Source organism: Trachemys scripta, chromosome 1 (assembly GCF_013100865.1).
Source record: "Trachemys scripta elegans isolate TJP31775 chromosome 1, CAS_Tse_1.0, whole genome shotgun sequence".
Lineage (NCBI taxonomy): Eukaryota > Metazoa > Chordata > Testudines > Emydidae > Trachemys > Trachemys scripta.
In genome coordinates this window covers 56,940,944-56,965,763 of record NC_048298.1, presented here as the reverse complement: position 1 = coordinate 56,965,763, position 24,820 = coordinate 56,940,944, and the positions used below count along the sequence as shown (strand labels likewise).

Genomic DNA, 24,820 nt, shown 5'->3' with positions numbered 1-24,820 from the left:
TGTAAAATTGCCCAATATTGCTCTAGATCATTGATCGGCGACCTCTGGCACGTGGCTCGCCAGGGTAAGCACCCTCGGGGGCCGGGACGGTTTGTTTACCTGCCGTGTCCGCAGGTTCGGCCGATCGCAGCTCCCACTGGCCGCGCTTCACTGTTCCAGGCCAATGGGGGCTGCGGGAAGCGGCGGCCAGCACATCCCTCGGCTCACGCTGCTTCCCGCAGCCCCCATTGGCCTGGAACAGTGAACCGCAGCCAGTGGGAGCTGCGATCGGCCGAACCTGTGAACACTGCAGGAAAACAAACCATCCTGTCCCACCAGCGGATTTCCCTGATGGGCCGCATGCTAAAGGTTGCCAATCCCAGTATTAGAAAATAGTTTTTCACCACCGTTTTAACACATTTATGCCCCATTCACAATGGCATCAAAAACATGCCAACAGAAAGTATTTTTCCAAAAGAGACTAAAAATGGTTTCCCTGCTTGTTTTTTGTAGGATAGGTGGGGGCAAAAACAATAAGACAACAAACCAAATCTTGGCCCTACCCTGCTGTGCAGTGGAGCCACCAAGCATACAAGACCCACTTGGTTTCCTAGCAGCAAAGCTGCAATCAGCTCCTGAGGTGGCAACTCTATGTGTAGGTGAATATTATTGCTCAGGTGAGTGCTAGAGAAGCATATAATTTACATGATGTCCCCAACCTGGAGTTGCTTGGCACTCTGCTTGCAGGGAGTGGAACGTGGTGTAATAGATTCCATTGTAGGATCAGGGTATGTGGGACTTCTGAGCAATAATTAATATTGACTTATAAAATATAGGCTACCTTAGTCTTGGGAAAGAGATGGGGAAAATATTGTCCCTATCTCATTTCCATGTACCATCCAACCTGAACAGTGAACAAAGCAGAAGAAATTTGGAGCTCTGATCATTGTGTCTGGCCCAGCTATGCTGGACCTGGATGGGACAAAGCTGACCTGTCACCACCTTTTAAGTTCCTCTGACCTTAGGATTGACTGAGAGATGGTTTGGACTCTGGCATAAGCTGGAGCATCCTCAGGGTTGCTCTAACTGTGTCAGTTGGTGTAATATCTGGAGGTCCCTGGAGCACAACAGTATGCTTGTTCACGCTCCTTCCCATGCCAGGACCCCTCTGCTGAGTACTGAAGGATTGGTGTACCAGGGATTCTCCTTTGCTGGTGGAAATCCTCAAGGGGTGAAGTAAGCCCCTGGAAGGGTGCAGAAGGGTCTTAGCAAGGGCTAAGCATCTGGCCCCATTATCTGATCATATCCTTCCTCTGCATTATGGGGCAGCCTTTATCTTTTTGGTATCTCGGCGGGGGGGGGGGGGCTCTGGGTGCTAGCCAAAACAAAGGGTGGTAATACATTTCCCCGGGGCTCAAGGTTGGGGTTGCCGGATTCTTAACACGGGGGCGCAGGGGGAATGGTTGGTTTCAGGTGAAATCATACAAGTGGCGGTGACTTTGCCAGGTTTCTGACAGTGCCTGGAGCCCCGCTACGTCCCCGTGGCTCTATTGGCAGTACCCTTCCCCCTTCGCGGATTTACTCTCTGGCTGCTGGGCCCCTTCGTGGGGCTCGTCCCCCCTCTGCAGGCTTGTTGTTGTCACGTGGCCGGGGGAGGGGGCTCCGGCCCGGGGGCGGGCCGGGCTCCGGGGGAGGAGGCGGAAAGTTTGTGCAGCGGCTGGGGCTGGCGGTGACTGCAGCGGGCTGGGCGCTGTCTGCTTCTCCCTGCGGCCCCGGGGCATGAGCAGGACCTGTCGCCCGCGCTGAGAGCCGGCAGGTTGCGCCCGGGCGCCGTGGGCGAGAGCGGGACGGCGGGCCAGGGAGCCCCGGCCATGAGCTGCCCGCTCCGCGCTGCCCCGGCCGCCGCGCTGGGCTTGCTGCTGCTGCTGCTCGGCCGCCTGGCGGGGAGCTCGGCCGCCGGCGGCCCCGGCTCCCGCTCGTGCCCGGCTCCGTGCCGCTGCTTCGGGGACCTACTGGACTGCAGCCGCCTGAAGCTGAGCCGGGTGCCCGAGCGGCTCCCGCAAGGGGTGGTACAGCTGTGAGTATCCGGCGGGGCGGCAGCGGGACCCCAGCACGGCTCCTGCGCAAGGGGGGGCTGGGCATGACCGGGGGGGGGACCTCCAGTTCGCTTCGTTACCGCTCCGGCGGGGTGCGGCGGCGCAGCAGCCCCCGAGTCCCCCTCGGGGACTTGTTTCTGGGCTGGATTTGGAGGGTCTGGCCCTACAGCTGCGGGGGGAGGGGACCTGTCTCCCGCCCTCCACGTCTGTAGTGAGTGGCGTCCCCAGCGCCCCCCCTCTGCAGCCCCTGCCCATCTCACGTCGGCTCAGCCGGGGCACGGGTCACCTAGGGAAGCGTCTCACCCCGCACATGTGACCTTATCCATCACCCCGCCGGCCTTCTCCCACGCAGTAGTCCTGACTTGAGGGGACGGGACTCGGGACGGGGGGGCCACGGTCCCGATCACAAAATTGCCCAAAGGAGAAGGGGTGTGAGGGCTTTTTGTCCCTTATAAGGCTCTGCAAGGGGCTGAGTGTTTTAGTGAGGGAGAAAGTTTTTATAGAGACGAATAATGCGGGATTGGAAGCTATTGAAAGTGACTTGTTCTTTCGCAAGTTGGGGCAGAGTCTGGTATCCTGCCAATAGGATGAAATAAAACTGATACTGAACTGAAATTGGGCGGGGGGGGGGGCGTTATATTGGAGAGAGGGCTGGGGAGGAAGAGAGATGCTAAGATTGAATGTCTGTTTCTGTTTTAAGTGTTTAAAAAAAAAACCTAGGGAAAAAAACCTTCTCTAAAAAAACTGATTGCTGATAGGCATTGAAACTTTTCTGGGCCCAATTATTTTCATACTGCTGTTAGCAGAAAAACAAAAAGTGCATTCTGGTGATGTTATTTAATTAACATTATTTACAATTACACTATGCTTCACAAAAAGATACCTTTGTAGGTAGAGTCAAGTTGCCATATTAGCTAGTGTGGGATTTATATCATCTTTCCTATTGATCTTTTTTTGTCTCTAGTAGTTTTAAGAAATGTATTAAGAAGACAGCTTTTATCAGTTAATTTAGCAAGACAAACTTGAAGACTACTTAAGTATCAGAGGGGTAGCCGTGAGGTTCTTGCATCTGAAGAAGTGAGGTTCTTACCCACGAAAGCTTGTGCTCCCAATACTTCTGCTAGTCTCAAAGGTGCCACAGGACCCTCTGTTGCTTTTTGAAGACTACTTAGTAACAAATATTAAAATGTCACATTTAGAATATTTAATTTTAGTAACAAACATTTTTGAACAAATCATAAGATATTGAAATTTCCTAAAAGGAAGAAAAAAAATGATACAATCTGGAACCTTTTTTTACATTTCTTAATTTCTTTTCACTCATTTGACTTCTATATTTTTCTTATTAATTTTCTATTAAATTTCAAAAACAGATAGAGATAAAGACTTTAACGTAAACAGGAAGGCTTTCAATTAGTTTTGACTAATTCTGTTCAATTGCCTCATCTGGAGGTCATGCTTCTTTACTCATGAAACATGGATGGCTGTATTGACAACATATGGAACTGAACATATGAATGACTTTGGGAGGTGAATATTTCCATGAGTAGTATTGGAAAGAATCTGTGAGAGAAAAGAAACTTAAATTTTCCTTTTGGTTGATATGGTTAAGATGTTTCAATTTATATACATATTCAACAATTCATTGTTCTTCCTATTGAATGTTGATCCTTCTGGTTCTTTTGAGTTGTCTCAGCAAGATAAAATAAATCTTTTGACAAAACTTGTTAATATGTCAGAAAATTAGCATTCCTTTACCTTAGTGCAGCTAACTTAATGTTTAGATTTAACATTACGACAAACTAAAACTAAGAGGAAAGTATAGAACCTTTAACTGGAACTTATTTTAAAGATGACTTTTAGAAGTATATGTTGTGTTAACATAAATAACCAAATGTGTTGCCTTTTGCAATTATTTTAGTGATAGACTAAAATAAATTAGAGGGTTTTCTGGTTAGCACAATTGGAAGTGTAAATTGTTTTTATGTAAGTTCACATTCCTTTAAAGAAGTGAGAGAAAATAAGTTCCATTTGTATAAATAAATACTGGGCCTGTTGTAAGACATCCTGCTGTGATCACTCATTGGACAGCTGTGTCATTTGGTCTTAAACTCACAGGAGTACATCTTTGTAGGTGTCACCAAACCATGTGGTTTGGCTGCTTTTGTGTAAATGTTTCTTTTATTTGTGTCAGATGCCTTAGAAGTACCCTTGTTTCTTTCTTCCTCCCCTTCCCCTTAATAAGAGAGTGCAGAAACATGTGGCATTGTCCTTTACCTCCTCCTGTTTAGTATTTGGAATTTTGACTGCTCAAGGTGCAAGATAATTTTCAGTTTCAGATAGCCAATAAAGTTTGAGTTAATGTGATGATTGTTACTCCAAACTATTTACTTACAAATAGTAATAGATTGTGTATTTTGTTGACAAATAGAAGAAAATATATATAATCTCGAAAGGGAGTAATTTAGTTCAAAATCTGCCAAGCCTTTTTAGAAAATATTGTAATATCCATTAGACCTAATTCTCAAGACCTTACTAAGGCAAGAACTCCCTTGTGGTTTGGTGGGAGTTCTTGCTTGAGTTAGAACTTCAGGACTAAGCCCATTTTGAATGTTTTCCTCTCCTCTTCTGTCTCCCTATCCCCCAATGCATCCAAAAAGTCTACTGATATAAAGTAATATCTAGCATTATGAAGTGGTGGCTCGGCCCTGTCTCATTCAAGTTCTCACAAAATTAATTGAATGTTGTGCAGAAAATGCTGTATCGGAGCAGACCTTATGACTACATTAAGAAAATGAGCTTCACTGTCTGAAGGTTGAGTGTTTGCATTCTGTTACTGTGCTGTCAAAGTTGTAGTTGCTCCATTGATACAGAAGCAACCTCATGAAATGTAGTGTAAATAGGAGATTTTGACCAGCTTTTTTGGGGATTTAGAGTAAAGTGCATCATCTTCTTTAGTGCCATCTTCACATAATTTAATGGAAGTCCATTGAAAACTGAAAACTGATAAATATTTGTAATGGCTTTGTATATAAATATCCTTAAAGTTAGATTTCAGTTTACTTCTAGCATATGTGCTTTGAGATTGAAAGAATGTTGCTTTGTTAGAATTAATGTTTCAAAGCCAGAATTGGGGAAGGGAAAGCAAATACTCACCCGTGCTTTCATTATTTTTAAATTCTCATTGGAATTTTAGAGTATGCCTTACCAGGTTCACCTAGGAATGCCAAAGCTGTCAATGAGACAGAAGGGAGCATCTAAAAGATGGTTTCAGCTAGTGTTTGTACTGCATTTTTAGTATTTACATTTTATAAATCCTCTAGTTCTTCACCGGAATTGCCAGAAAAAAAACTCCTTATGGTTTTCACAGCTGTTTTTCAATATTTTCCAGACCAAAACTTTAACATAGCAAGCTGATTTATGAGTCACTTTGGATCAGTGTCTTAAAAAGCCAGGCTGTAGCTGTTTTGTTTTTTAGCTTTCCTGATTTCTGCTGAATTAGCAGCTCTAAAGGCCCCAGTGGGATTGATTAAGAAGCTGTTGCTAGATTTGCATTTTAAAATTGCACTTGAGGCTCAGGTTTCTGAGTTCTCTAAGGAAGAAGATGATAATTGCAACTAAGTGTTGTAAATTAAGTTAGGGTCTAAAAATTGTATTTATACAGTGTGTGAAAGTGGAGAGGTACCACCTCTTCTGTATTAGGCCTTGCCTTTGGTTTTTCATTACATAAATATTAACACTTTAAAGTTGCAGTTCAGCTTTCCAATGAAGAAGCATAGTATGAAAGATTGTTAATGCAAAAGTAACTGAATATGAATAATTTTCTTTCATAAAACAGGTTCTTAAAGGACAGGGCCAAAAAGGCTTGAAACACTGCAGCACATAAGTATTACTGTTCTGTTGCAGTATAAATTTTTAAGTGAAGAGTGAAATATATAGTTTCTACTGTCTAGTAAGAATTTATTAAATGTAAATTTGGTGTCTATAAAGTCTCTGAATTTAGTCCCCATTACATCTTTCATGGCTCTTAGAACTCCAGTAGTAAAAGTAACCATAAGAGAGAGTTTCTTTCCCCATTTAATATGGTTTTAATGTGGAGGAGTTAGATTTGAGAGGGAGAATCAAAAATGGAAAATATTTTGCAACCATAGTATTTAGTGTTTCCCACTCCTATTTCTAAGTGGAAATAATAATTAAAAAAAAAAAAAAAACCCAAAAAACCAGTCCACTTGCACCTCACTTTCTTATCAGTGGGTTTTAATTCAAGGGCGTTAGTTAGATTTTATTTATTTATTTATTATTATTATTATTATTTTAAATCTGTATTTTACATTTTTATGCCTAGGGCTCATGAGAAACTATAGATTTAAATTTCACTTAAAATACTTTTTCTAACTGTAGTTGATTCACATTCAAAAGTTCTGTCTTCACTTATAGTTCACCTGCAAGGAACAAACTTCCCCATAACATTTCTAAAAAAAGATTAACATTGAAACTGTGGCCTTATTAAATGCTTTTTATTTTTATTGTATGTAATGTTAAACAAAAAAATTATACAAGTATGTGTGTTTGAGAGAGAAGGCTCAGAATTGACTGTTTTTGTTGTTGTTACAACAGTTTTTCAAATAGGAGATAAAAGTAAGTGAATCAATGTGGAGTTTCTGGATGTATGTATTTTAAAAAGTAGATACCCACAAATTTTGCATGTGGCATCTCCAGCATTAAAAACACAAATTTTGTTTTGAAACAAAATTTAAGTTGTTACACTCACGGTTGCCTTGATAGACTCCAGATGGATGTGAGCTTGAGCTATGAGTGAAAGTGTCTGGCTCCAGTGTGGTGATCATGCACAGCAGTGGTTGTAATTGCAGGATTTTTATAGTTTAAAGACTCTGCCAATTTTTTTACATGTTATAACTCTAGCAGAACAAATCTACTCACGTCTGTTACTGTCTGGTGGGTCCTTAAGCAAACATGTTTTAAATAAACCTTTTGCAGGGTTTTTAGATGAAATGAAGAAACGCAGGTTTTTAGCGGTGATGTTGAAAGCTCTTAGTTGAAATAAATGCTGATTCCTAATTCTTGTCTAATGATGACGAGCAGTAACATATTAGGCTCTAATAACCATGACTTCATAGAATTTTGACTGTTTATTTGCATACTTCTCATAATCCCTACAGACAGATCAAAGCCAAATATTGAATTAAGTTTGAGGTGGTGGTGGGGAGTCCTTACTAAGTAAAAAGTTTAATTCAGATCACTTTTAAAATCTCTTTGTTATAGGACACTTCTTCAAGATTTGTTTTTGAATGTAAGGGTGAAGTTGTCATTAAATATATGAGTGTGGTTTTAAAATGTAAAATAAATGGATTTTTCTCAAATCTAGGGTCTGATGGATGGCTACTCTGGATTTTTAAACAGTGAAAGAATTAATCTTCCAGTTTAAGTGTGACCAACCTCATTTACAGGAGAACTCAGTCATGCTAACAAGACTAACATTTGTAGGTTTTTGAAAATGTTAGAACTGAACTGGTTTCCCATCTTCCAGATGAAGCTCCTTAGGTGTTTAGTCCATTTGCTGTCTCTGGACACAGCATACACTGCTCACTCCAAGAGGACACATGTAGAACTTCACTGACATCATTTGCACTTTTTCTGATTAATAAACCATGCTAACATGAAGCCCTGTGGGGTTCTCAGTCTGGCGTGGAAGAGAGCTGAACTTTATGGCACAAGGTTGTTTCCTTAAATACAAGATTTTATGCTGAAGTTCTGAGTAGGATAGAGACTGGCTTTTAAATGTAGGTTGGTTTCAGGCCTATTTGTCTATTTACAGCTGCTGATACTACATATGATCAGTATTAAATTTGTGTACATGAGAATAGGATTCCAAATCAAATGAAAACATCAATTCTGTTTTCATGCTTCCTTGCTGTTGTGTCTAGGCTTTGCAAGTTGTTTTAGATTATTTCGTTAAAAACTATAAATGAAACTAACACATCCTATTCTTTTGAGCCTATATTAAAATTTAAGACTCAAGTGCAGCTCTATCTGTGAATTTCTCTTACAGTAGCCAAGAGGCTACTTTACCTACACTTTTTTTTCTGTATGACAGGTTTCCTTGACAATGTGTATATATGAAGCTTCCCATGGATGTTAAGACTTTTTCGTGCTATTGCTTTTTTAAAAAACTAAAGGGATTGTTCAGTCACAAAACACCACATACAAACTAAAGGCCTTTCTTTCCAGTTATTAGCAGTGGTCAAAGCATTTAAAATCACCTTCCTTGTTTTCACAAAATAATACTTGAGTGAGTTTCTATTGTAATGTTATTGGTAGCAAAACTATAATGTAGATTTTTATATAGTCAGTGATTAATTAGATTGCAGGTTCAGTCTAAATATGTATTATGAGAGCTAGTAAAAATATACCTGATATTTCAAAAGTGACATCTCATTTATTTTTGTAATCTCCTAGGGACTTAAGTCACAACAGATTATCTTCAATCAAGGCCAGTTCCTTGAGTCACCTTCATAGTCTTCGAGAAATGTAAGTGATTTGTGTGTGTTTGGGTATAAAAATAATGTTCTTTTCTGTAAGGGTGGCTGACTGAGAGACAAAGGTGTGTGCTCTTAGAGTGCTGTGTGCTGCAATAAGTGAGTTTATAATTAACTTTGAATTTTAGGTGGTATTCAGCAATTTAAGATATATAGAGTATGCACTCCTTGTTTATATTGCAACAGACTTTTTTTTGATCTTGGCAGAAAACTGAATAATAATGAATTGGAGACCATACCTAATCTGGGACCAGTCTCTGCAAATATTACTCTTCTGTCCTTGTAAGTAGATTTTGATGGCGCTCTTTTTAACTGTAAAGATGAAAACAATAGTGGAAATTTGCATTGATGTTAAAGTTAAAAAAATTGGAAGTTTCTCAGATTGTGGCTGGGAAGTTGCTAATGTGACATTGCATCAGGTTATTTAAAAATATATATGTGTATGTACACAGATGCTTGTGTGTGTACACATACAAAATTAAACTTAATCCTAGTAGTTTTTGATGCTTCTCTAAGATATAGACAGACTGTATTAGTATTAATTTGTATTGTGGTAGTGCCTGCAGGCCCCAACCACAATCAGTACTCTGCTGTGCTAGGCACTGTACAAACACTAGTAACTAGCATGCAAAAACTTGTATAATGCAGGTCTTCAAAACAAAAGTTTGTGTACCTTGGGTGAAATTCTGCCTTCTTTTGACGTCCGTGGCAAAACTCCCATTGACTTTAGTGGACCAAGGATTTCACCCCTTAATTTTAGGACACATATATGATATGTAGACTAGGATTCAGAATAAATCAAGTGCCAGTAACTTTATTACAGCTTGTTTGGTCTATCGAGTGTGTGGGAGAGAGAGAATTATTTCCTGTTATTGCAGATGTTACACAAGCTTTTGTTTGGTTTAGTTTGCATGCAATATGTTTATAATGAACCATCATATTACTAAAAGTATGTCACCTGCGCTCAAAGGCAGAATTTGTACATTCAGGAAAAGCAGATATCAAGTTAAAATGAAGGGACTCAAAACAGAGATGACTTGATTTTCATTTTAATGGGAAACTTGCATAACACTTATGTTTTCTTTTCTGTTCATGGCTCTTGATCAGCTTTCATAAAATGTGTGTATGAGGATACTTAAAATAGTAATGTCTAACTACATTTTAATTATTTTTTTCATAAACTGTCAAATACTTCAATACTAAAACATGGGTATTTAGCTGAGGGGTTTACCAGCAGGATTTTTTAGTGTTAAAGCTAGTATTGTTTAGCCCTACTCTTAATACAAATTGCAAGCTGCCTTTCAGAAGAGGCCTCTGAAGAGTTAAAACAATACAGTACATTTTGGGAAGCTGTTCAATTAATTAAATTGATCACTATTCAATTGCTTACATCTGGTGATTTATAGGGGGTTTGTTTTTACTCTGATCCTAGGTCAGCTAAGTCAGCTGGTGCAGCCGCTGTGTCTGCACTGCTCTGTTTGAATAAGAATTAGGTGACATTTGATACTGATGTGGTTTTTCTACAGATCAAAATCAGAAAAGAATGAAAGAAAAAGCAGATGGTGTCTGACAAATAACTACTGAATTTAAACACACTATCTACTTTCATATTACATTAGTGTTGACGCTTTTTTTAATGACACATCATTCTATAGTTTAATCATTGTATTGAGTCTCAAATATACATTTAACTATTAAGTGCCCTTCTTTTTAAGAGTCTGTTTACCATGAGATTAGAAACCTTTGCATAATAAAGCATTAGAAATCTTTCCTGTCTTGTTTAAAAATGTATGCCAAGTTGAGAATTTGTCCTAAAGCATCCTCAACCCCTTTCCATGGAAATTAAACTCTAGTTCAGAGGAACCTAAAATTATCCTTCTGCAGCTGTGAAAAGAATTTTTTGATAAAATGAATTAATCCAGCCACTGCTGGATATTTGTCCCACACCCATGGATCACTAGCTTAGTTTAGTTTACCCACCTGGCCAAACATGGAGAAATCTTTATTGGATTTGATTTGTGCACTGTGTTCTGATTTTTTTATTTTATTTTATTTTATTTTATTTTATTTTATTTTAAAGTACCTCTTAAAAGTGTTTCAGTTGCAATGCACTGAAGGTATTGCTTGGGAGCTGGCTTGTTGCCATTCTGCTTTGAAGCCCATGCCATGCCTATGTATGATGTCAGGAAACTCCTGGCCAAATTAAAGTTACTAATGTTTACCATATACCTTATGACCACTGTGGAGAATCATTGGAATTAGAAATGGAAGAGACCTATTAAGCCATCTAGTGCATTCCACTATCAGTGTAAGACTAATTCTTAGAGCATATTATGTAATGCTCAGGTGGAATGGATAGTCAGAAAAGAAAACTAGAGAATGGTATTTCATGGTTCAGGGGAAAAAAATCTCTTGCCCCCAAGGTTTTTCCCCCAAAAGACACCTCACAAGCTAGGAATTGTTAAGGGCACAGAGGGTCACAACTTCATTAAATAAACTAGTATGTAAATAAACAGAGGAATGAACATACTCTTTGCAGAAGTGGATGGCTGTAGCTGGTTGGTAGGTTTATAAAAGAATGTACAATATATCAGTATCACACCAACACATATCAGTCTAATGGCATAATTTTTGGTGTTGGAGATAAAGAAAGAAACGTAATACTGCTTGACTTTTTTTCTCATCCTAAATTCAGTTTCTAGTGCTGGCAGTTTTGGGGAAAAAACCAAAACCAAAAAAACCCAATCTTGTAAACTGAGCTAATTTGCAAAAAGAACAGGAGTACTTGTGGCACCTTAAAGACTAACAAATTTATTTGAGCATAAGCTTTTGTAGGCTATAGCCTACTTCATCGGATACATAGAATGGAACACACAGAAAGAAGATATTTGTACATACAAAGAACATGAAAAGGTGGGAGTAGCCATACCAATTGTAGGAGGCCAATCAATTGAGATGAGCTATCATCAGCAGGAGAGAGAGAAAAACCTTGGAAGTGATAATCGAGATGATCCATGGAAGGTGTGAGGATATTTTAACATATTTTAACATGAGGAAGTGGAAAAGAACAATATACAGCAGTATGATGTAACTTTTTAGAGATGGTTTTCAGAGACTGCTTGAAGCAAACTTCTGATGAACTCTGTAGGATCTTAGTTTTCATGGAAAAAGGAGATTGTGAAATCTTCCCAGTGCAAACAACTATTGTGTTCCTTAGTCTTGGTTCTGACTCTCAATAGCAGAAAAAAGGGTGTGTGAATTTACTTAAATGGGAGTTATCCTTCTGAAGCTCTGTTTTGATTACATTTCTTACAAGATGCGCACAAAAGCTAGCTAGCTTGTTCAACAAGTCTTTTAGGAATGCTGCGTAGGGTGCCTTGATACGCTTTTCTTTCCTTGCCAGACTCTAATGGCCCAGGATCTCTCTTCGAAGCAGTGAAAACTTCTCCTCCCTAGCAACTATTAGTACAGTTCTGGAACCTTACAATTCTGCAGAGTGAATTCCACAGAGGGTATGTCTATATGTACAATGCTGCAGTGGCACAGCTGTACTGATACAGTTGTGCCGCTACAGCGCATCTGGAGAAGACACTCTATGCTTACAGGAGAGAGCTCTCCCGTTGGCATAAAAAAAACACCTCTGCGAGCAGTAGAAGCTGTGTCGGTGGGAGACGTTCTCCCGCTGACATAGCGCTGTGCGCACAAGTGCTTATGTTCGTGTAATTTATGTCGCTCAGGGGGTGGAATTTTCACACCACTGAGTGACATAAGTTTTGCTGACCTAGCCTGAGTAACAGATGCTCCCTAAGCTGCAGGGCATGTACAGTTGTAAGGGCTCGATAGGCAATGTAAATCTTGACATAACTAACACTGACTCACGTAACTGCTGAAGAATATACTCAAAATGTCTAGTAAATGCGCTTGTGCGGCATAACAGGACATTACTTGGCACACTGTGATGTTCCTTGAGAAATTCCCGAGGGGGCCTTTTATCAGTAGTAGCACCCCTTTAGCCAAACTGTTTTCAGGTTTAGTTTTTGAAAAAAATGACCATGGTTTAAACCAAAAATGGAACTGACTTGTCTGACCTACTCTTGGTTGTTTCTGACTCTTCAAATTACACATACAATATAATTTATTTTCTGCAGGAGAAAAAATGAGCTCTACATCAATTCAGTCTCTAGTTTCCTGCAAATTTGGGTAATCCAAAACTAAAACATACTTCTAGTTGCTAGAATTTAATTATTAAATATGTAATGTTAATACAATGTAAACATTTTTGGGTATACTGGATTAACAACTAAATTACCACAAATATTTACACTGGCTATACATAGTAATATAGCCTCATTTATCTATCACTAGAACTAAAGTATTTTAGATGTTTCCTTATTTGCATTCCTCAAATGCTTGTAAAGCCAGTTACAACGAACATAGGACTGTTTTTAAAATTTGTGATAGTTTCATGCTACACAATTTTGGAATTCTGAGGAAAAAAGCAAGTTATGTTTTAATTATTGCTGGTTGTTGATCACTTATTTGCTATTTTGTCAAGCTTAGAAGCGAATGCTAAATGCCCCAACAGTTAGGGACATCTTTGAATAAAATTTAAACATGTTTTTGTTCTGAATCACCTAAATACTGTATTGCTGGTTCTTGCTCTACATGGCACTCTAAAGTCAACTAAACTGATGGTGTCATATTAATCCTGGGGAGATTTGGTGAGGGAGAAGGGACCTGGTAAATGAATGATGTGGTGCATAGGTTAAAACTAAAGGGAACACAATTTGCCAGCTAACACAACCACTTTGTTGTGTGGACGCAGGTTAGCAACATTCAAGTGCTTCTAGTCCTCCAATGTCTTCCCACATTTCCCCTACCCCCCATGCCCAGAAAGGCAGATAAATTTTCCTGCAGTTCACTGGAAAAGAACTCATAGAATAGCTCAGCTTACTGATGTGCACCCCGCAATTTGTGTTTTTTCTCAGTGTGACTGAGAGAGGTTAACTGGAGAGAAGTAATATGAGCGTCGATTTGAGCTAACTCTGCAGTAACAACATAGCCAGAGTCTTGCATGACTTTTTAATTCTCAATTCTGTACCTAATGTGGGGTGAAACTTTGAAATTAAAAACTGCAAAAACATACAGATAATCAGTTTTTAAAAAGTCACTTGGCCACTGTCCTTCATAGCATGGGTCCATGCTCTAGAAGAGCCTTATGGTTCATAATGATTACTTAGGTTGGTATAACTTTAATCCCAAGGGATGACAAACTACTTAAGATGTAGCTAAGAACACTTGACTCTACTTCTGGGGTGACACATTATTGTTTCAGTGCATAACAACATTATAAAGCAGTTCAGGAAAGGAAGAAAATTATACCGTATCCAACACAATGGGCACTATACAATAGGGAGACTTTAGGCATGTGGGATATAATTTTGTCTCTGCACCAGGGTATAATAAATGTGTTTGAAAAAGTATAATCTGATATTTAATTACCACAAGTGTTTAGGGACCTCTATCTTTATATATTAATATTGTCTGAAAAATTAACTTTCATTGATTTCAGTACTCCCTCAAAAGGAAGAGGGCCTTCTGTGAAATTGCAAACACTTCTGCAACACCTAAGTTTTCTTTGAAGATATCAAAAATATTGACCAAACTGGAGTCTACTTTATTTATGGGATCATATAAAATACAGCCTATGGTGTTACACATGTGATGTCACCACCATAGGTCATCCTTCAGTATCTCAGAAAATGAAAGGCAGCTATCAGTGGCTTTGGAGACCCTGAAAGACCTTTGTTGTATTGGGATACTGGGGGTATTTTTTTTGCCTTAAACCTATTATACCTAAACTTACAAATAGACTTAGAGCTTAAAGAGAAAGAAAGAAATACATCAACATCAGAATTATACGCTAAGACCCAAAATGTGAAGGGTCTTTCAGGGACTCACAAGCCATTGATATATTATATAAGGGCTATTGTCTCTCACAATAAGGAAACCACACATTCTGAGATGTGTATTGCATATAGCTTGAAAGACTCCAATTAGAATATCTTAAAATAATGAAGTCTGAAATCTTAGTGAAATTCTTTAAATAGTAAGCTTAGATTTTTATTATTATTATTTTTGTACAGAGCTGATAAGTTCAGATGGAAAAATTCTTGTTACAACCATTGTACATCACTGACCCGTACCAAGCAAAAATCAAGTTTGGCTAAAGCTAAACTGGAAAATTAAAAGTTCTGACAAAATATGTGAAGTAATTTGTAGACTTTTCTATGTCTTTAGTGTCTCTATAGCATTGGCAGGAATGAGAAAATACTTGATTCAAGTGGAATAATATTTCTTCTAATATAGAACTTATGAAAAGTACCATATTGACAACCCTAGAGAGATTGAAATATTTTGTTATATCCATAGGATAGGTTAAGCATGGACTGCATCGGCTATACAATTTGTCAGACTAGTATGTTAAAAACATTCTTCAACATGTTCTGGGCAAGCTACCTTTAGGAGGAGGTTCAACACATTAAATACCATGGCCATTCAATTCTGAGCTTTGTGATGGCCCAGTCAGGTGTCAGTATTAATGGAAGTTCTTGTGATGTAGCCACTTGTTTTTACTAGGCACTAGGAAACCACATGGTCATTTTTCTAACGGTCATCAGACAGCCTTCAGACTGCAATTACTTTGAATACATGACCCAGAGTTGAAAGATTGTGCATCCACAGATTGTCAAGCACACTGGTAATGAGGCAATGTTCAGTATTAAAAAAAATCCCTTGCATTCCAGATAGTATTGTTAAAATAAGAGCTTTAGATCGGTTTACCGAATGCACTGAAATTGAATTTAAATACAAGCATTTTATTTTTATACATATTACTTACTTTTGGGAAAATTATTTTTGCTGATTTGTACTATTGTGTGCATGTTGCTATTTTTAGTCATCTCTCTCTCTCTGTGGTCACAGAGGTTGGAAGGTTAAATTTAAAAGTTGGTTGACAAAACTATTCCAACTTTCTTGGCCCAGATCAAGTTGAGAGTTGTACTTTCTGGTCAGCTGCTCTAAAATTCATCTAATTATTAATCTTTTGTGTTAATAGGGCAATTGTCAGTAATGGTGATGCTAACCTAAAAGCTAAAATCAATTGCTGCATTGGAAAAATGTAAAATGATTCTATTTTGATTGCAATCAAAAATTTTGCAGCACTCAATAATGATTTTTTAAAAATATTGTCTCAGTTGCTCAGTTTATAAATATATATTCAGAGAGAAAAATTCTAGAAAGCTGTGATGGATCAAAATAATGAGTTCTATAAAGGTGTTTTTCTCTCATTGCTTATCTAGCCTGTGTAAACTTTCAAGGCGTCTTTAGGTTTCAGTCTTTATCAGGACTGGTGAGTGACTCTTGTGAAATTTAAAAATAAGTTGCCATCAGTATGGAAATTAAGCTTTGACTAGGAGGAGCCAAGGTTGATCTTTGCACATGTTAGATGTTTTTCTTCTATCTTGCCTCATTGCCATTGATTCTGACTTTAGCTATCACCAAAGTCTCATCAGTGGGCAGTGTACTTAAGTCCTTTTTGGATTACACATTCAGATGACAAGGGAACCAGTTACAACATGATTGTTTCTTGAGATGGTTAAAGCAATTGCTCCATTATGTGATGTAGATAGGACCTAACTATGTTTTGGCAATCTGAATTTTGCCACATGCTCTGGTATTCTAAGCATGTCAGTAGACAAAAGTATAACACAGTTCTCTCTGCATATGGGGGTTTTAGAGTGCTTGGGGCCTTTGATGCAATCAACCTAGCCATCTAATCTAAAAAGGTATTTATCCTTTAGCTAGCCTTTTAACTCTTAAGAATGGAGAAGAAAAGCTGTTTCTTATCTGTAAGAAGTTTTTTGTTTAAATCGGTTAAACAAGTTGCCTGCTATATAGCTAAAAGTGCATAAATTGATCAGTGTTAGGCGGTTTAATTCTTCTGGCTAATATGAATTTTTAAGGGCCAAGTCCCATTACTGGGAAGAATGAAAAATGGCTTCTCTCGAGGATTGCTGGATGGTTTACTAGCTAGCTATTCTCATCCTTGCTTCCATGTTAAAAAAACATATGGCAATCAACAATCAAAAGTTCACATAATTTCAAGGTATTTGTGTTACTGATTGCCTAGATGGAATACCCGAACAATGTTCTTCAGATGTTAGAATTTGCATTGTCTCATCCAGGTCCTGATTCATTGAAATACAGCATACTTAAACATGCCTAACTTTACATGCCTGGGTAGTCCTACTAATTTCAGTGAGATTTCTCATGTGCTTAAAGTAAATTGTGTGCTTAAGTGCTTTGCTGAACTATGTCTCTAATCTAAGTAACCTCCTATAAATGTTTGAAGATGATCTTCTACTACCACTCTGTCCATTTCTTAAGTAGAGATGGAAATGTGAGTTAAATATTTGTTTTAAAACAATGGCCATTTTGCTCCAAGATCTTATTCTCAAATGAAATTACACAAATTTAAGAAAACATACAAAATAGTTTGTCCACCTCCACACTTGCTCAAATATAGCGTAATGGGCACTGTGTAGGGGCAGTGTTTGAATCAGGGTGGCAATTTGATGCATCTTTGGCTATATCTTAACGAGAGAATCTTAACAAATGCCTAAAGCAGGAGGACAAAATCATCAAAGATGATTGTCTGGAGGGGATAAGTATCAGGGAGATCCAGGGCTACAAACTGGCAGGAACCCAGCTCTTTGCCATCTTGCAATAGCAAAAGCATGTATGGAAGCAGTATCAGTTCACATTCCAAAGGTTATCTTTACAAGTATGAGTTCTGGAAATGACTTCTTTAAAATAAAATCTTAAATTCTATAGAAATTGATGTCTTAAGCCTCCTGTATTTGCTAGATAATGGCATTGTCTCAAAGCCAGAATGCTGGATGAAAGCAGAGGATTAGGATATGTAGGCTTTCTGGAAAAGTTTTGTTTTGAAGAGGGACTCAAGAAGAAGAGGCTAGAGCCATATCAGACTGGGTTTCGGGCATGGTGTGATTTGGAGAAAATCCCAAGAATGAGAGTGCTGGTGAACAGTGAGTGATGTGGCAAAGGTTGTGAGCAAAGAGATAGACAGGAGCTAGGTTTTGCAGTCACTTAAATTCAATGTGGCGAACAAGGGGAAAGAAATAAAACGATTTGAAGAGGAACAGGGAAGATGGATTTTATTGTGGCAGCAATTTGGATAGATTGAATGGCAGGAGAAGGAAGACGTGCCTGGAAGATGACAACTTGTCGTAGCTGAGGTATAAAATAAACAGAGCCAAGACAAGGGCTTTTGCAAAGATAACAGAGGATATCAATTAGATTTCTGAGATATTATAGAGGAAAAACTGTCAGGATTTGGTGAGCATTAGTGTTGGAGGACAAAGTAAATTTAAAAATTAGTATGAAGCTGCAGGTGTAAGGAATGGGGAGGATATTAATTTCAGTGGTGATAAAAAGAGAGGAAAGGTGATGAATTCATTTGCTGCCATGTTAAATTTTACTTGATGGTGGAGCATCTAGGAAGAAGTGTCAGATGAGCCCGAATGGAGTGGGGGCAAGGTCTGGGTGAGATGGTAGATGTGGTCACCCAGGAATAAGGCATTAAAATGAGAAGTGAAGATACAGCCCTAACAAACCCTGAAAGGGAGTGGGAAGAAAAGGAGCCCCAAGACACACTAAAGGAGCAGGTGGAGACTGGAGGTGGACATAGAACCAGGGGGAAAGCACGCTGTCTGAAGCTCAGAGAGAGGATAGTTTGTGAAAGGGAGCAATCTAGGGGAAATGAAGAGCTGTTGCTACTTAGTGCTAAGTCAGTGGTGACTGACAAAAGCAGCTTCAGTGGAGTGGGGAAAGGGTGGCACCAGATTGTAGTTTAGCAAGGGAAAAGTTAATATTGTAGTAAAGCATTGCTTTCTCTGATAGGGTGAAAATATGGGGGGGGGTGTTTTGTTTTTCCCTCATCCTTTCTTCTCTGGACACTTTTCCTGGTGTGTGTCATTTCATAGCTCCTTTCCTTTCCTCCCCACATCCATGCCTGGCTTGGGCATCAGTAAATCTTTCCCTTCAAGAAACTCATGGCCACTCACATGACATCCTCTCTGCCCCTTCCTTCCGTCCTAGGAAGCAGCCAGGGTCATTCAGTAGACTAGCATGACAAAGGAGGGGACTTAATGTTAATTTTGTACTTTTGTGCCTAGATACCACAAATATAGGCATAATAAAAATGCGTAGAGCCAGGGCTGCTGTGAAGTCTGATCTGAAAGCCTGTCAAGAATATCACAGAATGTGAAATTGGAAGAGATCCTCACAAGGAAAGCAGCAATGTGGCTCAAGGAGTGTGAAGTGTCTGTGTGTGAACCAGGCAGCAGACCTGTAGACTTATCAGCTGACTTAAAGGGAGCCAGAATGCTGTCCTGGCTCTACTTTAGCATCTGCTTCTCTGGGATATGAGTGTCTTTTAAGGATATAAACATAATATTTTAATGACTGAAGAGAGAATGTTCCAACTATAAATATCTCAGGCGGCAGTCAGGTGCACGGTTGTGAGAAAGGTTCATAGTCCCATTTATGGCAGTAGGGTGTTAACTTTGAAACATGACAGTTTAAATGACATCATTATTAATTACACTACTGATAATTTTAGCAGAAACATCCTAGTTAACGTGCTTATTAAGTTGGATCCCATAACAGTGGAAAAGGCGTCAGAGATCATTGTCTCTCTTTCTCTCCTGTGGCCACTGGAGAATTGTTTGCCACAGTAAATGCTGCAGTAATTTGTGCAGTTCTATGTGCCACAAAATACCGGGCTCCCATCATTTACCTTGGGAGTTTATTGCACAGAAATTGTCCTGCTTTTTTTTTTTTTCCAGCTTAAATTTTCCTTTCTTTATTTTCCTCCCATTATTCCTTGTCATGGGCCCCAGTTCTCATAGCATAGTGGGAGCCATCACTAGGAGACTTGGAAGAAGAAACCAACCATAGAACAGGGTAACAGCCAAAATGAAAGGAGCAGGCACCAGTGAAGGTGGAGAGGAGAAGCTGGGGGAACCAAAGAGGGGAGATTGTGTGCCAAGTGGAATGTGACTAGATTTTTTTTTTTTTTAACCACTTTTTCTACCTCCACCTGTCTCCCCTCCTCACCTTCCGCAATTCTCAATAGATTATGAAGTAAGGCCTGACTAGGAGTGTAGCAAAAGACAAGGACCAAGAACAGGTTCGAAGGAGAACTTTACTGATGGAAGGGGGAACAATAATATGTTGCATATTGGGACTTTGGACAGAGTTCAGCATAAGGGTGAGAGAGGACACCAATTCTCTCCCTGTTGTAGTAAATGTCAGCCTTCATGAGTAGGAGTCCATAGCCTAGATAAGAGTTCAGAGTTCCACAGGTGTTTCTTTAACATATGGCATACAGGTTGAAAATATTTATCAGTAGGTATTTAGACATAGTATTTGGAATAAAAAGTAGTGGTTTCCTTCAACACATTTGGGATATGTCCACACAGCAGTTAGGAAGTGTGATTCCCAGTGCAGGTAGACAGATTCACACTAGCTTAGTGTGAGCTAGCTTGCTAAAAATAGCAGTGTGGACATTGCAGCATGGGAAATGACTCGAGCTAGCTGCCCAGGCTTGGAAACGGGGTCAGGTGGGTCTGGGCTTCTAGCTGCCAGTGACTCAACATCCACAGTGTTATTTTTAGCACACTAGCTCAAGATGAGCTAGCAAAAGTCTATCTACCCGCCCTGGGAAACACAACTCCCAGCTACATTGTAAATATATCCTTTAAATACTTTTTCTAATGGCATTACAAGACAGATATGGAAGTTGCTGTCCCATTTTTTTATTTCCCCCAGAGGCAAGGAAACTGTACTAGTCAATATGTTGAATATGCTGTTGCTGCTGCTTGTATGGGATGACCCATTGCTTCATGATTGATTGGATTGCTGTAAACTTCATGGACATTAGTGATGTAGTAAAAGTCATGAATGCTGAGATGATAAATTTTTTTTAATAATCCTAATCTAAAACTAATTCATGGCACATTCTAAACTGTTACTAATATTAATATTTTTTAGCATTGGTCTACACACAAACTTGTATGGATCTAACTAAATCCAGTTTGAATTCTGACATTTTGTTTTTGTACAAGCCTGTGCGTGTGCACTTAAATAACAAAAGATATGAGTTCAAACATCAATGCTAGTTATTTTGGTGTGTTTGCAAGTAGAGCAGCCCCTGGTATCTTTTGCCTCCTCTTCAGCCACCACAAGAAGAGTCTTGTACTTTATTAGTACTTTATTATGTCAAGATATAGGATATTGTTTGTTTCTCCTCTGAGATGTTAGCTAGGCTTGTGTTTTCAAAAATGTTCTTTGTGATTAATATAAAAAATAACTTGGAAGATAGGCATCTGATATAATTTACTATTTAATTTGCTACAATGATTATAAAGAGAAAGTCAAATTAGAATGGTTCAGTAGGCTTCCAGCACTAGAAAGTCCATTACTTTCCCCCACCCCCGTCTTTATTTTAGAAGTTTTAACAGGTAAATATCCGAGACAATCCAGTAATCATTACAACAGTGAGACATCATACAGTAGTATAATAATTGGATCTCTCTTTAACAGGTGTTACTGTGTTACAGAATGAGCATCTTTACACTACCCACTACATGTCATTTCTAGTGATTTTTATTACGTTGAGTGAAATCTCTGATTACATACACCTTTCTCACACAAGGCCTGCCTATAAAATGTCAATATTAAAAAAGTGGGCAAGTGTACAGAGGTTCTTTTGCAGGTGAATATACCAAAGTCCTTTGTCTATTTTCCTTGGTATGTAAATGGCACATCAATTTTTCCATAAAGAACGCCTCCCATATTTTTTTTGGAACCATTGCTCTAGAGTTGGACTGTTTTTTTCCCCAGTGGGAAGCTATCAGCCTAGCAGCTATTAGCAGATGAAAGATTAATTCTTCATTTCCTTTGTATGATTGTTCCTGCTAAGAAGCCCCTGGAGGGATTACCAAAGGATCATTTGATAATAAATATCTAATAATTTGTGATACTTGGTTACAAACTGCATCACAGTAATGGCTGGATGTGTCTACCATATATGCATAAAATCTTCTTTGACCACAATTTCTCCAACATTTATCTTCATTCAATCTCTCTATGTATCTGTAGCTATAACCTGATTGGTTTGAGGTACCATTTGAAATAGCCACTTAAGAAATTTTCTTTTATTATGCTACAGCCTAAGTTAGCTTCGTCATTTTTTCTAGATATAACCCCATTCCTTTGGTGTAATTTGTTCAGGTAGTTTTTAATTCACTGTGGGGTTTTGTTTGTTTGTTTTAAGAGGCAGTGGGATTAAGAAGTGAGGGCAGTCAGTAGTAAAGCGTTCAAATATCTTAAAGTATATTCCACGGTCAAGAGGCAACATAATGCACAGTGGGAGCTTAATTACCATGTCTTTGACCCACATAGAGTTGTAATAAAAACACTGATATGTAGCCCTATTTTCGTGAACAAATGAGTTTACTTTCTCTCCCCCTTATGTGACTCCACTACCGTCCCCCTCTCCCCTACCCCAAAAAGCAAACAGACTTTCTGTATGCTGGTCTATGTCAAGTAATGGGCCAGTTAGTTAAAGCAGTAATCTGAAGATAGTATTTGGGTTTTATTCAGTTCTATTAGAAATGACTGAACTTTGTGATACAGGGGGCTATTCTCCTGCCAGTTGTAAGGAATTTCTGTTTTATGAGCAGTACTGACACAAAGACAGCACTGTGTAAGCCGTGTCTATAACTGAACACTTTCACACTGCAATTTAGGAGGCGTGCAGTTCAGGAAATTGCTGGCTTCTGCTGGAGCACACTTTTACTGCAAGGAAAATTTTATTCATCACTCAAGTAATTGGCAGTTTTAATACCTAGTTAGTAATTACCTTATAAACAAACTAATATATAAACGAAAGGCTCTATGACCCGTTATCTAAATCATAGCCTTATTTGGCCAGTGAAAGTGACACATGATGGTTGTGCTTGTTGTTGTTTTTTATTAAAGTAATTTGTTACCATTTATTATAAATACTTCCAGCTAAGAGGTTTTTTTTAAAAAAAATGCAGTGTACCTTTACCAGACAGCCTGAGGAATGAAACATGATACAGAAGGAGAGTAATGTTGGAGAGGCTGCAAGATCATTTACTCTTAATGGGAGGGCCTATTAATCTATAACTTCTGGTTAAGTTTTTGAGTCTGGATTTTTCTGTCCTAATGAGTAGTAACCCCTTCTCATGTGCATAAGCAACCACCCCAGAATCTGTGGCCTACCACTTGATCTAAGGCCAGTATTGCTAATGTTTTTTTCAGAACCTATATACTTGTTAATATCTTAATTTAAACTACTTAGCATGCAATCTCTAAATGGTGGTGGTGGGGAAATCCCAATTTTTGAACACTGCTAAAAGTAGGTATATGAACTATTTCAACTAGACCTGGTTGAAGCAGACTGGAACCTAACCAGCAAAGAGCAGACACTGGCAGATGGTTACATTCCTATAACCATTTGAGCTCCATTCTCCCCTTCACCTCCCCAGCTCCTTACAGTGGGATATCCCAGAACGTATTGCCCTGTGTACTGTTGCTTCTGGTCTCTATGCCTGTCTCTTGGGCACGCTATTCCTCACTGAAGCAGCATAGGACTGCTGCTCAGATTTTCCTGGAGTGCACCAATATAAAAACAAGGTTAGGTAGAATGGCAGGTACGAATGCGGAAATATGGTTATGATAAAAGAAAAAATACGTTTCTTCTGACAGGCTATGATGCCAATGTCTCTAACCCAGTTGCAAAGTTACTGTTGTGGTGTGCATGGAGACAGGAAATACCATTAGTTGTGATGACCACACACACAATCTGAGACACTCCTATATGGGTTATGTAATATGTACTAGTTTCTTTCTTAATTACTTGAGATGAATTGAAATATCAACTCCACTTACAAAATAGCTACTCTCTCTCAGTGGTGGTGCATAGTGATCAATCTATCTTCTAATCTAGGTCTTTGTCCTTAATGGGTGTTTGGGTGGATGAACATTCTTGTAACACTTATTTTAAAACAACATTGTGTATGACTTGGTTAAACCTTGACCTGATTTCTCTGCAATGCTGAGTGTCCTATTGCTCAATGTCAGTACTGTATAGCTTTAAAAAAGATGTGCTGTTGTTCAACCACAAGCCTTTTGGAAATGATGCAGGAATTACTGAATGAAATTCTATAGCCTGCACTGTGGAGGCCAGCGTGGATGATCACAGTGGTTCCTTTAGGTCTTAAAACCTATGAATCCCAGTAATCAGCTTGTAATACAAGTAGATTCTTTTTCTGTCCTGGCAGTATGATTAAGGAAATACAGATAAACAAGTTTCTTCAGAACATGCAGAATTGTAACTTGGTATATGATGATAGCTAATCATTTTACTAAAGAGAACTTGCTGAACAGTATCTCTTCTCCAAAAAGTTAATTTCTCTATGGGAGAGTGGAGCACTAGTTTTTGCCAGGTTGATGTATTGTTTGCAAATGTTTATCACCAGAATGGCAGAATCTTTGACTAATATCCTAAAATTGCAGGACCAGTAACAAGATTGGGGGCATCTTGCCTGAACATCTGAAACCATTTCACTCTCTAGAGACTTTGGACCTGAGCAACAATAATATTTCAGAGTTGAAAACTGCATCATTTCCTTCTTTGCAGCTCAAGTATCTGTAAGCAAAACTTCATTTTTAAATTTTTCCAAAGTGCTTTCAAAATGTTGAATATACCATCAAATTATCTTGGTCGTCATTGCAAACCATAGCTATCCTGCCTCTGTGCTGAGGCGGTATTTTTTTCAGTTTGATACTAACTTTAAATATTTAGTCCCATCTTTACCTGTTCCATTATAGATCATTGATATAGGCACATAGACTGTTGCAATAGAGCTTTTAGTTCATAAAAAATAAAAAGTCAAAGTACTAATACTAAACTGGTTAACAAAATATCACTTGTTGAGGCCTAAAAATGTTACAAAATAAAGTTTAAAAAATTTTCAATTGGGTTTAATTATATTGAATTACATTTGGAAT

General features: G+C 38.7%; 1 protein-coding gene across 2 annotated transcripts in view; it reads left to right on the top strand.

Annotated features, from left to right (window-relative positions):
* The first annotated feature begins 1,696 nt into the window (after window positions 1-1,696).
* Window positions 1,697-24,820, top strand: part of LRIG3 (leucine rich repeats and immunoglobulin like domains 3) — a 50,154-nt gene continuing 27,030 nt past the window's right edge. For both annotated transcript variants that reach the window (XM_034770223.1, XM_034770214.1), the window contains exons 1-4: window positions 1,697-2,056; window positions 8,553-8,624; window positions 8,840-8,914; window positions 24,326-24,460. In XM_034770223.1, the coding sequence (XP_034626114.1) occupies window positions 1,851-2,056; window positions 8,553-8,624; window positions 8,840-8,914; window positions 24,326-24,460 (488 nt within the window). In that variant the 5' untranslated portion in view covers window positions 1,697-1,850. The remainder of the gene's footprint in view (window positions 2,057-8,552; window positions 8,625-8,839; window positions 8,915-24,325; window positions 24,461-24,820) is intronic.